This window comes from Staurois parvus, unplaced genomic scaffold, assembly GCF_062004578.1.
Source record: "Staurois parvus isolate SC_StPar_1 unplaced genomic scaffold, SC_StPar_1.0 ptg001263l, whole genome shotgun sequence".
In the NCBI taxonomy this organism is placed as follows: Eukaryota; Metazoa; Chordata; class Amphibia; order Anura; family Ranidae; genus Staurois; species Staurois parvus.
This window is the reverse complement of record NW_028319059.1, coordinates 538,271-550,564: the sequence shown is the minus strand read 5'-3', so window position 1 is coordinate 550,564 and position 12,294 is coordinate 538,271. Positions and strand designations below refer to the sequence as shown.

Below are 12,294 nucleotides of genomic sequence, written 5' to 3'. Positions count from 1 at the left end.
GAAGTGGTGAATTATCTGACAAAAATGCAGGGGTGTCAAAATTTTTGGCCATGACTGTACCTATTGTCTGAAAAATAAATGGAGGGCGGATATAGTACCATAGTAAGGGGGATGAAGAAGGTCCTCAGTTATTTTTAGAAATAACGTATCTTCAAGCAGAGAGATCTGCAGTAAACCAAGAATCCTTTAATCACATATTTTCAAGAAGATGTAAGCATCATAAATAATACATTCCTCATTATTTTCCATAGACAGGGACCTTTGACATGGAAAACACAAACTGAGCTGCTTAAAAATCATGTTTCTTCATCTTTCGGGTTTGTTATTGCCGTCTTGTCCTCATCTACTGAACATTTTCATCCAAGCTAAAATATATTCTGCTGAAAACCTTTGTGATGATTGTCTGAGTTCCCAGACTTTGCCTGCAAACTTCAGCTTAGCAGAACAGGAAGGTTACAGAAAACCATCAGTTGCAAAAAAATGCGTTTTGAAAACAATGACCATTTTCCTTTTCATTAATGCAGGCTGTGCTCGGAAGTATCGCTATTCCTTGCAGCCTATATTGATTTTACATGATGCGTGGCATTGTATGAGCCAAAAGTTGTTTCACCCAACTTTGGATCCTTAGGTGTCCGTTTATGACACAGAGAATAGCTGCGATTCAGAGGATCGAAGCTATTCTCTGGTCATTCACAATTTATGACACTCAGGAGATCAGCGGAGAACATGTTCAGCCCTTCACTGGATATCTGTGTTCTCCCTCCGAATTCTCCAGCCCAGAGCTGGAGAACCGGAGGGACCTCAAACTAAGCAGCGATAATTTACCTCTGCTTAGTAAACTGATCTTTTACTGTAATCTCGCGAGATTATAGTAAAATCAGCCGTTTTCCAGCGTTTGTAGACCGTTCTCCAGCATTTGTAGACCATTCTCCCTTCGTTCGGAGAACTGCTTCATAAAAGGTATTCACAGGAGAACTGTGTTCTCCGAAAATGCCGGAGAACTGAGCAGCGATCATTTACCTCTGATTCATAAACGGACACCTTAACTTCTTTCTACTGGTGTGAGACAATTTTTAAGACATCATAATGCAAGAACAGTTATTCCATGGACTTTCCAATCATGTGATCACTGTAATTGGCTTCAACAAAATGCTGACCATCTGAACACAAACATAGACTCCCTGTTGCATAAATGTTAATAAAGTTCTCCACCTGTAGAGAATGCCTCAGATGTGTTTTGCCCTAATCGTTGAGGCCTCTAGGCCTGAAAAGGGCAAAATGCATCTGAGGCGTTCTCTACAGGTGGAGAACAGGAGCTGAAACCATCTTTTACTCACTTTGTACTGTCTGTCTTGTTCTAGTTTATTCACATGCTGATCTGACTGATATAGTTTTGGGAGGCACTCAAGCAGTAATATTTTCATTGTTTTTGGGCTCCACTGTAATCGGCTGTAAAATGCTCAATCAAAATGGCATAATACAATCCTGTGACCAATATAAACACCACCAAAATAAATAATAAAGTGAATTCATACTATTCAAAATCAATCAATGTCCTCTTTGCTCCGGGTGATAAAAAAAAGTTCATATAATTCCAATTCTTCTTAATTTTCACCCATAGTGTTCTTATTTCTGCCTTGCAGTGATCCCCACCACTGTTCACCATATGCGCTCACCTCTAATGGTGGACCTGCCAAATTTCAGGTCAGAAACATTTTCCACCCACCTGGGAGTTGTCGTTGATTCCTCTCCCTCAAAGCCTTCCCTGGAGCACTTTACTTCTTTTTGACTTTGGAGGTTATGTGTCACCACATGTAAACATGTATATGGCCCTTTGACCTGAAATTTGGCAGGTCTACTGTTAGAGGTGAGCGCATATGGTGAACGTTGGTGGGGATCACTACAAGGCATTAATAAGAACACTATGGGTGAAAATTAAGAAGAATTGGAATTATATGAACTTTTTTTTATCACCAAGAGCAGAGGACATTGATTGATTTTAATTATTGTTAATTCACTTTATTATTTATTTTGGTGCTGTTTATATTGGTCAGCGGATTGCAGTTATTTTGATTGAGTGTTTAATTAGGGCTTCATGTACATGAGCAGCTCCTAAACTCGAGTTTAGGAGTTTATGGCATTTTTTTTGCCAAAGCTCCTAAACTCAACTCCATAAAAGTCTATGTGTCCATGTACACATAGGCTTTTAGCAGAGTTTAGGAGCTGCCATGTTTAAGTGAGGTTAAACCTCCCTCTCCTGAACCGCATTCAGGATAGTAACATTTTGACTGCCAACTGCGGGAAAACGCAAATCGTGGCAGAATTGCAGCAACCGCGACACCTGTGACCACCAGCATTGACCATTGTTTATAATGCTCTTCCCACAGATCAGTCTGCTTAGTGGAATTTGTGAGTCTGTTTAACAACTTGACATTTCACCCAGCCCTGATGAAGGGATATTATGTGGCCCCCCCAAAACACGCTGGTTGTCTTTTTCTGTTTGTCTGTTATATAGCAGGTAGAGATCAAGCAGAAGCGGAGTCAGTAAACAAGCCAAAGATTGGTAACAAAATATTGCAGGTTGGGATCGGGTGGAAGCGTAGTCAAGGAACAAGCCAAGGTTTGTAATGAGTACTAGTGAAGATATGGGTGGCAGCAGGAGAGACAGGAGATAGATATTGGCTGGAGAGAGCACAGTAATCTGGTAAACAGTAAGTGCAAAGGTCTGGCTTAAATACAGTTGCAAGAAAAAGTATGTGAACGCCTTGGGATTACGTGGAGTTTTGCATGAATTGGGCATAAAATGTGCTCTGAACGTCATCTAAGTCACAACAATAGAAGAACACAGTCTGCTGAACATAATACTACACAAACATTAGATGTTGCCATGGTTTAATTGCACATAACATGTAAACATTCACAGTGCAGGGAGGAAAAAGTATGTGAACCTTTGGACTTAATAACTGGTTGACCCTCCTTTGGCAGCAATAACCTCAACCAAACGTTTCCTGTAGTTGCAGATCAGACCTGCATAACGATCTGGAGTCATTTTGGACCACTCCTCTTGTTTGTGTAGTATTATGTTCAGCAGACTGTGTTCTTCTATTGTTGTGACTTAGATGACGTTCAGAGCACATTTTATGCCCAATTCATACAAAACTCCACGTAATCCCAAGGGGTTCACATACTTTTTCTTGCAACTGTAGGAAGTTCATGTGAGGAACAAGGAGTTCAAGGTTCATCAGAAACAAGACATAAGGCAGGATTGTCCAATGGATCAGACAGGGAGCTGTCTAGCATCTAAGGCAGCTCATCAAGAAGAACTACTGCTGGACAGAGCAGCGGTCATAAGTGCAGATCCCGGTACTGATATATACCTGTAGCACATGAGCCATTGGTCTAGTTCTTAACCAAGTCAGTTTGCATGTACTCCCTGTGCCTGTGTGGGTTTCCTCTCACACTCTGGAAACATGCAGGTAGGTTAAATGGCCCCAGTGTGTGCATGTATAAATGTGAGTTATGGACCATAGATTGTAAGCTCCTTGAGGGCAGGGACTGAAGTGGATGTACAATATGTAAAGCACTGCGTAAATTGTAGGTGCTGTATAAATATATTTATAAAAAGAATAATAAGTAGGAAATACACCAAATCAATTAGATAGTAGAAACTATTTAATTGAAAATTTTACTCCACTGTTCCTGATTAAGCACATCAGCAATGAAAACAGCGACTACTGGCTGCTGGGGCCCGAGGGCCTAGGGCCATAGGTTGGGTGCTGTGGGTGTAGTGGATGAGTGTAAATAAATATAAATAAGAAATATAGTTAACTAAACTAGGCATGGTTTAAAATAAATATAAAATAATTTTTATCTTAAAATAACAAAATATATTTTAAAAGCTCAGTCCTTCCATTACTTAAAATAGGGTGGTCTCAGTGGAATGGAAGCTGGCTTAGTAAAACAAGAGGTTCCATAGTACTTTACAGTGAGCAGACATTAATTAATTGGTCATTACATAGGGATGTCTTATTAGATTAGGTTTGACATCCATATTATAACTGAACGAGTCAATCACAGTTAATCATCTTGCAGCCGGGACTGGAATGAATTAGTAATGATTAGCTATTTTCTACACTGAGTCAGCACGAGGAACTGACAGTGGTTAAAGGACGAGCGGTAAAGCTTGGCTGCTTTCACCTCACCTCTTGCTGCAAAAAAGGTATTAAACTGCCTATAAATACAGCTATGGGAGCCTAGATGGCTTCTGTGTGGCCCAGGGTACAGAGACCCAAAATGCCTCCAATAATCTCTTGTACCTTTTTCTCTAAGTAGATGAATATACAATTCAAAATAATAACTAAATCCTGAATAAATAGTTAATTTAGTTTTTGTGATTTGATTCTTCAGCTCATTACTAGGACGTGGGTTATGTGACCTCTAGTGGATGGGAAGGTGAGGGTTAAGCAAAAGTTTCAGACCAGTCAACTGTCCTGAATCTAAGCCCTTCATGCCAGCCCCAGTGTCCTTTTAATAGTGTTTGAGGGAAGGATCTGCGATCTTGTGACCACCAGGATTCTGCGATTGGAGGTGGCCACAGGATCAGAAGCCAGCCCCACTGGCTATCAATCACTAGCGGGGACAAAGTTTGTGCCAAAAGCACATAGTGAGCGTGCTCTCAGAATAGAAACCTTGACCGCCAATTGACGAATATGTACAGCATGTGGGCATTAAAGCCCACCCATTTGCCATGGGACTTTTATGTTACATTAGCAGCAAGAGGTTAAATTGTAGCTATGCCCAAAATATTTTATTTTTGGTTTGGATAGAATGGGGAAAAATATGAACTCCTTTTAGGTTTTACCATCATTGAAGGCCCCATTGGAAAAGTTCCTCCACTTCCTGCCTGGAAAAAAAGTTGTCCCCAGAATACAAAGTGAGGGAAATCTCTTTAACACAGAAACGGTAAAATTGGACGGGGTACTAACTTTTCCAAAGTTTCCCAAAACTAATGCAGCACTACCCCCAAAGGGGCCACTGTAGATTAGCAGGTTCCTTCCCAAAAGACTGCAGAGGCAGCCAGGCCCAAAGCAATAGTGCTCACACCAGCTCGTTCACCAACACATCTAGGGGTTGTCTTTTTGTCTTTTTAAGGTTTATTTGCTTGTTGAAACTTGTAGAAAGAGGGGATTTGGGGTGATGTAGGATACTCCAAAATAGCAGGTATTGTTAGCAGATGATGCTTTCCGCTCAGTAACTGTAGTTCAAGTACAGGTAGACTGGAACAGTCTTTAGATTCACAGCTGGGGACCGTGAAGTAACTTCAGCAAAGGAATAAGCAAACTAGAACAGTCTACAAGTTCATTGCTTGGAACCATGAAGTAAGTTCAGCACAGGTAAAGGTAGCCTGGAACAGTCTACAGGGTCACTGCTGGGGGCCATGAAAAAAGTTGAAGATCAGGCAAAGTTAGACTGGAACAGTCTACAGGTTCATGGCTGGGGACCATAAATTAAAGTGGGAGTAAACCGCAAAAAAAATAAAACAAAATAATCTTCTGCCTGCAAGTTAAGAGCATAATGAGCTATAATACTAGTATATTATGAAAGACTTACCTAAAAATGAAGCATTGTCATGGCTCCCTGAGGCTTCCATCTTCTCCTAGTCTTCCTTCCAGGTTCTCGGGCTGCGGCCCTTTGACTGGATGCAATAACATCACTCCCGCGCATGCAGCACATCGTCCATTGAGAGTGCAGTGCGAATGTGCCAGTGACATCACCAGCTCTGCTAAAGTAAATATCTTCTAAACGGTACACGTTTAGGAGATATTTACTGTACCTACAGGAAAGACTTATTATAGGCTTACCTGTAGGTATAAATAAACAAACAAGACTTTACTACCACTTTAAGGTGTGGCACAGAAAAGAGGCTCTGCCCGCAGGATCCTGGAACAAGATCAGTCCATAGGTGCAGAGTCTTGTAGAGCAGTCCAATCCAAAAGGCTCCTTGGGCAAGCAGGCCCCTGCCCTTCCTCTTCACTCACAAATCCATTCCCTCACGAGGGAAAAAGACAATCTCCTCAGCGCTCCAGACTATTTATGAGCACCCCAACCACCATCTGGGCACACCTCCCAAGGGATTGGCTAGGCCCTGATCAATATTCAGTCTGGTCATTTAAATTCTTCCACCCTCAGCTCCAGAAACTTCTTCTATAGACAACAACCAAACTTCCAGCCTATGAATCCCTGAACAGACCAGAACAAACAACCATTGCTCTTCTAATTACAGGAGGAGTCAAGACTAAATTTACCTAGCAGCCTAACTGGGAGGGTGCTACACTAAAAAAGTCTCTCCAACAGAAATACAGCGAGCAAAATAAAATCAACAGGGTTGACAATCAGCTGACCTGTTTCATAATGTGGTGACATTTGTGGTCGTTCGTAAGTAAATTCCTTGTGTTTTACAGATGCATTAAAAATGGACATGACCTATTTTGGCCAATGTCGTTGTGAAAGAAATTTTAAACTCTGTACATACATTTATTTTATTTTGTAATATATGCTTTGTCCACTGCAGCCATCGTTCTTATTATACCCTCTTCTGCCACGTACTCACATTCCTAAGACCCTGGTAAGAAACCAGCCTACGTAAAAATGGTAGTTATTAATGTTATGCCTTCATAAACATTGTTATAAAAAAAAACTTTAAAAGGGACTGAATAAACAGAACGGTTATTTAGAAAGATGCTGGGTTTATCCTTGTGTCTGCTCCCTAGTGATTATTAATTTGGAACCACTGATAAATATTAGGATAGGAATCTATAAAATAAAAGATATCGTCAATGTGCTGCATATGTGTAAACTAGAACCCTTAAAAACAATGGCAAACAATTTTTAATGATCTTTCCTGATGAATTACTTCACAGTACATGGAGAGGAAATGGCTTGTTTCAGGATCCATGCACACTGGCTTAAAAAAAATGCTGATCCTAGAGGAGTCTAGTGTTTTGCCTGTAGTAGCAGCTCAATGTTATCCTATATTTCCATGCATTAAGCTCAGAGTTTAAAGGCAGAAAAAAAACCTTCTGTTTTGAGTTTTTGAGAGCTGTTTTCTGGCAGAAAAAAATGGAATGCTCCAAAACTGTCTTAACCTCCTTAGCGGTATTCCCGAGTGTAGCTCGGGGTAAAATTTCTATACCAAAACCGGTAACCCCGAGCTACACTCGGGCTTACCATGCAGCGTTGCTCAGGGGGTCCCTGCAGCACTTACCTTGTCCTTCGCTCCCGCGATGTGTCCCCTGCAGCGTCCCCGGCTATCTCCTCCGGCCGATGCCGGCATCCGGCTTCTGTGTTCCGGTCCCTGTGACGTCGGGACGTACGGCGGGAAATTTGAAATTTTTTAAAAAAGTCATTTTTGCTGTCATTACTGTTTCAACCCATTTCACATACATTTTGTCCCGAGTGCTTTGTCCTGCGCCCTGCCTGCATTTTGCATGTTCTTTCTGCCTGGAAACTTAGAAAAGTCCATGGCGTCCAAAAAGCGTCCCTTTACGTCAAAAGCAGTTTTAGAACAGCGATAGTAAATCAGAACCACTTGCAGAATTGAGTGATAATGATTCGTGGGGGAAATTCCTCATCACACACTGAAAACAATTTTGCGACTTTGCTCAGGGATGTGCGAATTTGCCTCTGTATTTCAAATTTCAGTGTTTTTGGTTTGATTATATTATTGAATTAAATTTATTATTATTATATTATTATTTTTTATGATTATTTATTAAATTATAATTTATGATTTCGTGTTTCAAATTTTATCATATCCGGGATGTTTACTAGACTCTTGTTCGGACAGATTTCAGTGAGTTATTCCTAAGAATTACAGCCTACAATAAAAAACTACATATTTCCATGCAAAAAAATGGTACCGCTTTCAGCACAAAAAATCAGAAAGAATCATACCGCCAAGGAGGTTAAAAGCTCATAAACTCTCCAAAACTCTATATAAGCGGGGTTTTTCTTCCTCCTGCCAAGGCAACTAGCGTTTTTTAAAGCCCAGTGTGCATGGAGCCTTAAAGCTCTTTTACAACTTAAAAACATCTGCATTGTTAAAGCTGAACTCCGGCCTTCCCGTTAGTCTTGCACATTGGCACAGACTTTTCTCCTTTACTGAAATGGCTTACTCTGATTTCACCGCACACTTTGAGCTGCTCACAATGTACATTATAAGCTGCAGCAAATCAGATACAGCCCGCCCCATTTCCTGGACGAAGGACATATGACATCATCTAGCACTTTCTTTCCCAGCCTGACTGCCCCAGGCCCACCCCTTTCATTCATTGAACTCCAGTTCTTTCATGGAGGCTCAGCATCACATGTTGGCATTACCATAGCTTCCTGTTTTCAGGAAGCTATGCACAGCACTCTACTGGACCCTCCCACTGACCATGATCTGCTTGCATTGCATAGGGAAGCACAGAAATTTAGTGATGACATGACTGGATCTATAAAAAAGGTATGTAATGAAAATGGAAAGCCTATATGAAATAAATTTATTAGCATGCTAATGATTGGGTGGAAAGAAGGAACCAGGAAAGGCAAATAATAAGCAGAATTTATTTTTAAATTACATCTTTAAAGCTTTAATATCCATAGTCTGGGCACAGGGGAATGTTAAAGTAGAAATCCGGAAAAAGAAAATTCGGCCCATGCAATGGGGCTGTGCCAGCAATGCATTGGCCAAATGCTCATTTTATTCTAGGGGTGAGAACACTGAAGATATACACCTAGCCCACCGATTCTCCCCGTACAAGACCGGTCCTGTAGGCTACTCCCCCCCATGGTCCAGCAGTCTTGCAAATGGGCTGTTCCTGACATCAGCACACTCAAGACATGCTCCACAGACAGGAACAGTCCACCCCTGGACCATGGGGGAGCACTGTTTTCCATAGGATCTGTGGGTCAGGTAAGTATGAGCTTTGTCCTCACCTCTAGAAAAAATGAGCAGCCGATCCATGCAGTGGGGAGTTACTGGAGTTCTGCTTTAAATTTGAGTATTGCAAAAGTGAGCATAACTTTTTATTAACTTAATAGATCATTCATGTTCCTCCCTTTTTCTTCTTTTTCATTGCAGGTAAATAATGGATTCCAAGCAGAAGTAACAAGCTGTCATTGACTTCTTGATGAGGGAGGGGTGCAGGTTCTCCGATATCCACAGAAGGCTACAGAATGTTTAGGGAGATGACACCATTGACAAGAGTCACCAATGATAAGACATTGCTCTTGTCAATGGTGTTATCTCCGCAAACATTCTGTAGCCTTCTGTGGATATCGAAGAACCTGCACCCCTCCTTCATCAAGAACTCAATGGCAGCATATTTCTGCTTATAATCTATTATTTACCTTCAAGGAAAAAGAAGAAGAGAGGAAGAGTTACTCTACCAACAGGTGAAATTTGAATGACCTACAGTATGCAAGTTAATAAAAAAATAACTTATGCCCACTTTAGCATTACTTTTGGTACAGTCCTTGTATTAACCTGTTCATGCTGACTGGCCGCATATATGCAACCTCTTGGCAGCTTGGCTTTAGCGTATATATACATCTATAAGTAAAGAGTTTAGGTGCTGAGAACATGCTCCCAGCACAGTAACTAATATGTCACTGAGAACCAGGGGCGGACTGACAACTCATGGGGCCCCCGGGCAATAGGGGATCATGGGGCCCCTGTGTTCTTGCCCAAACTCAAATAAGCCTATGAAAAAGGTACCAGGGGCATCTCATGGGGCCCCCAACTGACCACGGGCCCTCGGGCAGTGCCCGAGTTTCCATATGGTCAGTCCGCCCCTGCTGAGAACTCCCAATGCATACTTGCAATCGAGAACTTTCCAATCATATGACCACTGTGACAGCCAATCACAGCAGTTAAATGATCAGAATGCTTTCCTCCGCCTCCCAGCATTTAGATCCTCTTAAAGGGTTGGGAAGTGGTGGCAGAAAGCGGTTAAAAAAGAATTCCAGGAAATAAGAACAGCAGGTGGTAAATATAATGCAATAAGTGAGCTGCCCTTTCAGAGATACAGCCTTTTGAAATCCCTGCTGTGCATACTGCCATGGTTAGCACTTCCACCTGGCAGCACTAGGGTCGTTGGTTCAAATCCCAACCACAGCATGGAAACCCATTTAGCACCGTGGCTAAATGGCTAGCACTTCTGCCTGGCAGTACTAGGGTCACTGGTTTGAATCCCAACAACAATACCACCTGCCTGGAGTTTGAATGTTCTCCCTGTGCCTGTGTAGGTTTCCTCTATGTACTCTGGGTTTCCTCCCACACTCCAAAGACATGCTGGTAGGTTAATGGATCCTGTTTAAATTGTCCCTAGTATGTGTATGTATGAATGTGAGTTAGGGACCTTAGATTGTACACCCCTTCAGGGTTAGGGACTGATGTGAATGTACAATATATGTACAGTTGTGCTCAAACGTTTACATACCCTGGCAGAAATTGTGAAATTTTGGCATTGATGTAAAGTGCTGCATAAATTGACGGCACTCTATAAGTACCTGTAATAAATAAATAATACCTCTAACTAAATGCGTTTGATCCCTGAGCCATGCTTGAACAGAAATAGTTGGTGTAATAAAAGTTTGTAGGGCTGACTACCCACAGCTAACTGTACTTGGAAATCTTTTTATACCAGGACACATAGAGGGGAATGTACTAAGACTGTAGCAGCTCTGCATGGCGACCAATCAGCTTCCTGGTTTTACTGTCAAAGCTTAACTGAACAAGCTGAAGCTAGAAGCTGATTGGCTCCCACGCACAGCTGCACCAGATTCTGTCTGCTCCAGTCTTAGTAAATCTCCCCCTACAATGTAATGACAGAGATACAATGTTGCAATAATATATCAAAGAGAAACATTGCTACATGCTACCACTTTGGTCATTTTAAACTTTTTTTAGAATATTTCTGCCAAGTCTGTCTGTAGTGTGTAAAGAAAGGCAGATTTCATGGGACTTGACTTGCATAACATAGTACTGACCCATATGACACCACAGAGGCTTGATTCCAGCGAGAGGCACCTCTTGTTTTATCGTTTCCTGTACAACAAGCCGGCACCATATTTCTTTCTCATCGGAGTAAGCTTCTTTTCATTATCTTCCATGGCCCGCAGCACACAGTATATCCCAGGCAGACCTCAGCTGCCACCATTAATACGTACCTGTATCAGAGCTCTCTTAATGAGTCTGCTTATGTCTTGTCTCCACTCGGGGATGTCGGGGTTGTGGTAATCCAGGTTCGGAGAAAATGACAGCAGCTGCGACTGGAAATACTCTGAAACACAATCATTAAAAGGCATTAAAAGACGCTTTATGTCAATTCCCTGCGAGACTGTTATGTCTTTCGCTGAAAGGCTTGTGGTGAGGGTGGGGAAACTACGATTTTCTTTTAAAGACTTAAAGCTGAACAACAGGAGGCAAAAAGAGAGATGTCAACCAATTTATCTGTGATAAAAGTCATTGGGATTGACTTCCTAAAAGCGAATGGGCTGTTCAGTTTGCAAGGTAATTTTTACTTTGCAAAAGGAATTTTCCCTTAACGTAATGAATGTGATGTAATTTCACTTTGCAAAGATCCCCAGATCTTGTGCAAGGGAAAAAAAAAAAGAAATTTTAATTGCATATGACTGGATGATGGAATGAGCTTCACCTCATTGACTAAACCAAAATAAAGTTGGCTTGCAAAGTAAACATGCTATTTGCCTTTAGTAAGTGAATCCCATTCTATCTTGTAATAATTTAGGAATATATATATATAAAATTTTTATTATTATTATACAGTATTTATAAAGCGCCAATAGTTCGCTCAGCACTGTACGTTACAAAGGGGGACAGAACATGTGACAGAACAATACCAATACAATGCAAAACATGAGGGGATTGAGGGCCCTGCTCTTTGGAGCTTACAATCTAGGAGGGAGGGGATGGTGGCACAGGAGGAGATCGCTGTGGGGGATGGAGTGGTAGGAAGAGTGGAGGAGGTCGGCAAGTTAACAGGGGGTGGGGTAGGCTTCCCTGAAGAGGTGGGTTTTCAGGGTGCGCCTAAAGGAGAGGAGAGTAGGTGATAATCTGATGGGTTGGGGCAGGGAGTTCCAGAGGATGGGTGACACCCTGGAGAAGTCCTGGAGGCGGGCATGGGAGGAGGAGACCAGGGAACTAAAGAGAAGGAGGTCTTGTGAGGAGCGGAGTGTGCGTGTTGGGTGGTACTTGGATATTAGGTCGGTGATGTAGTTCGGGGCAGT

General features: G+C 41.8%; 1 protein-coding gene across 1 annotated transcript in view; it reads right to left on the bottom strand.

The window, feature by feature from the left end:
- The window catches only part of SORCS3 (sortilin related VPS10 domain containing receptor 3), a 539,459-nt gene that overhangs the window by 28,918 nt on the left and 498,247 nt on the right, over positions 1–12,294 (bottom strand). The window contains exon 20 of the mRNA XM_089660701.1: positions 11,215–11,327. Within this exon, the coding sequence (XP_089516827.1) occupies positions 11,215–11,327 (113 nt within the window). The remainder of the gene's footprint in view (positions 1–11,214; positions 11,328–12,294) is intronic.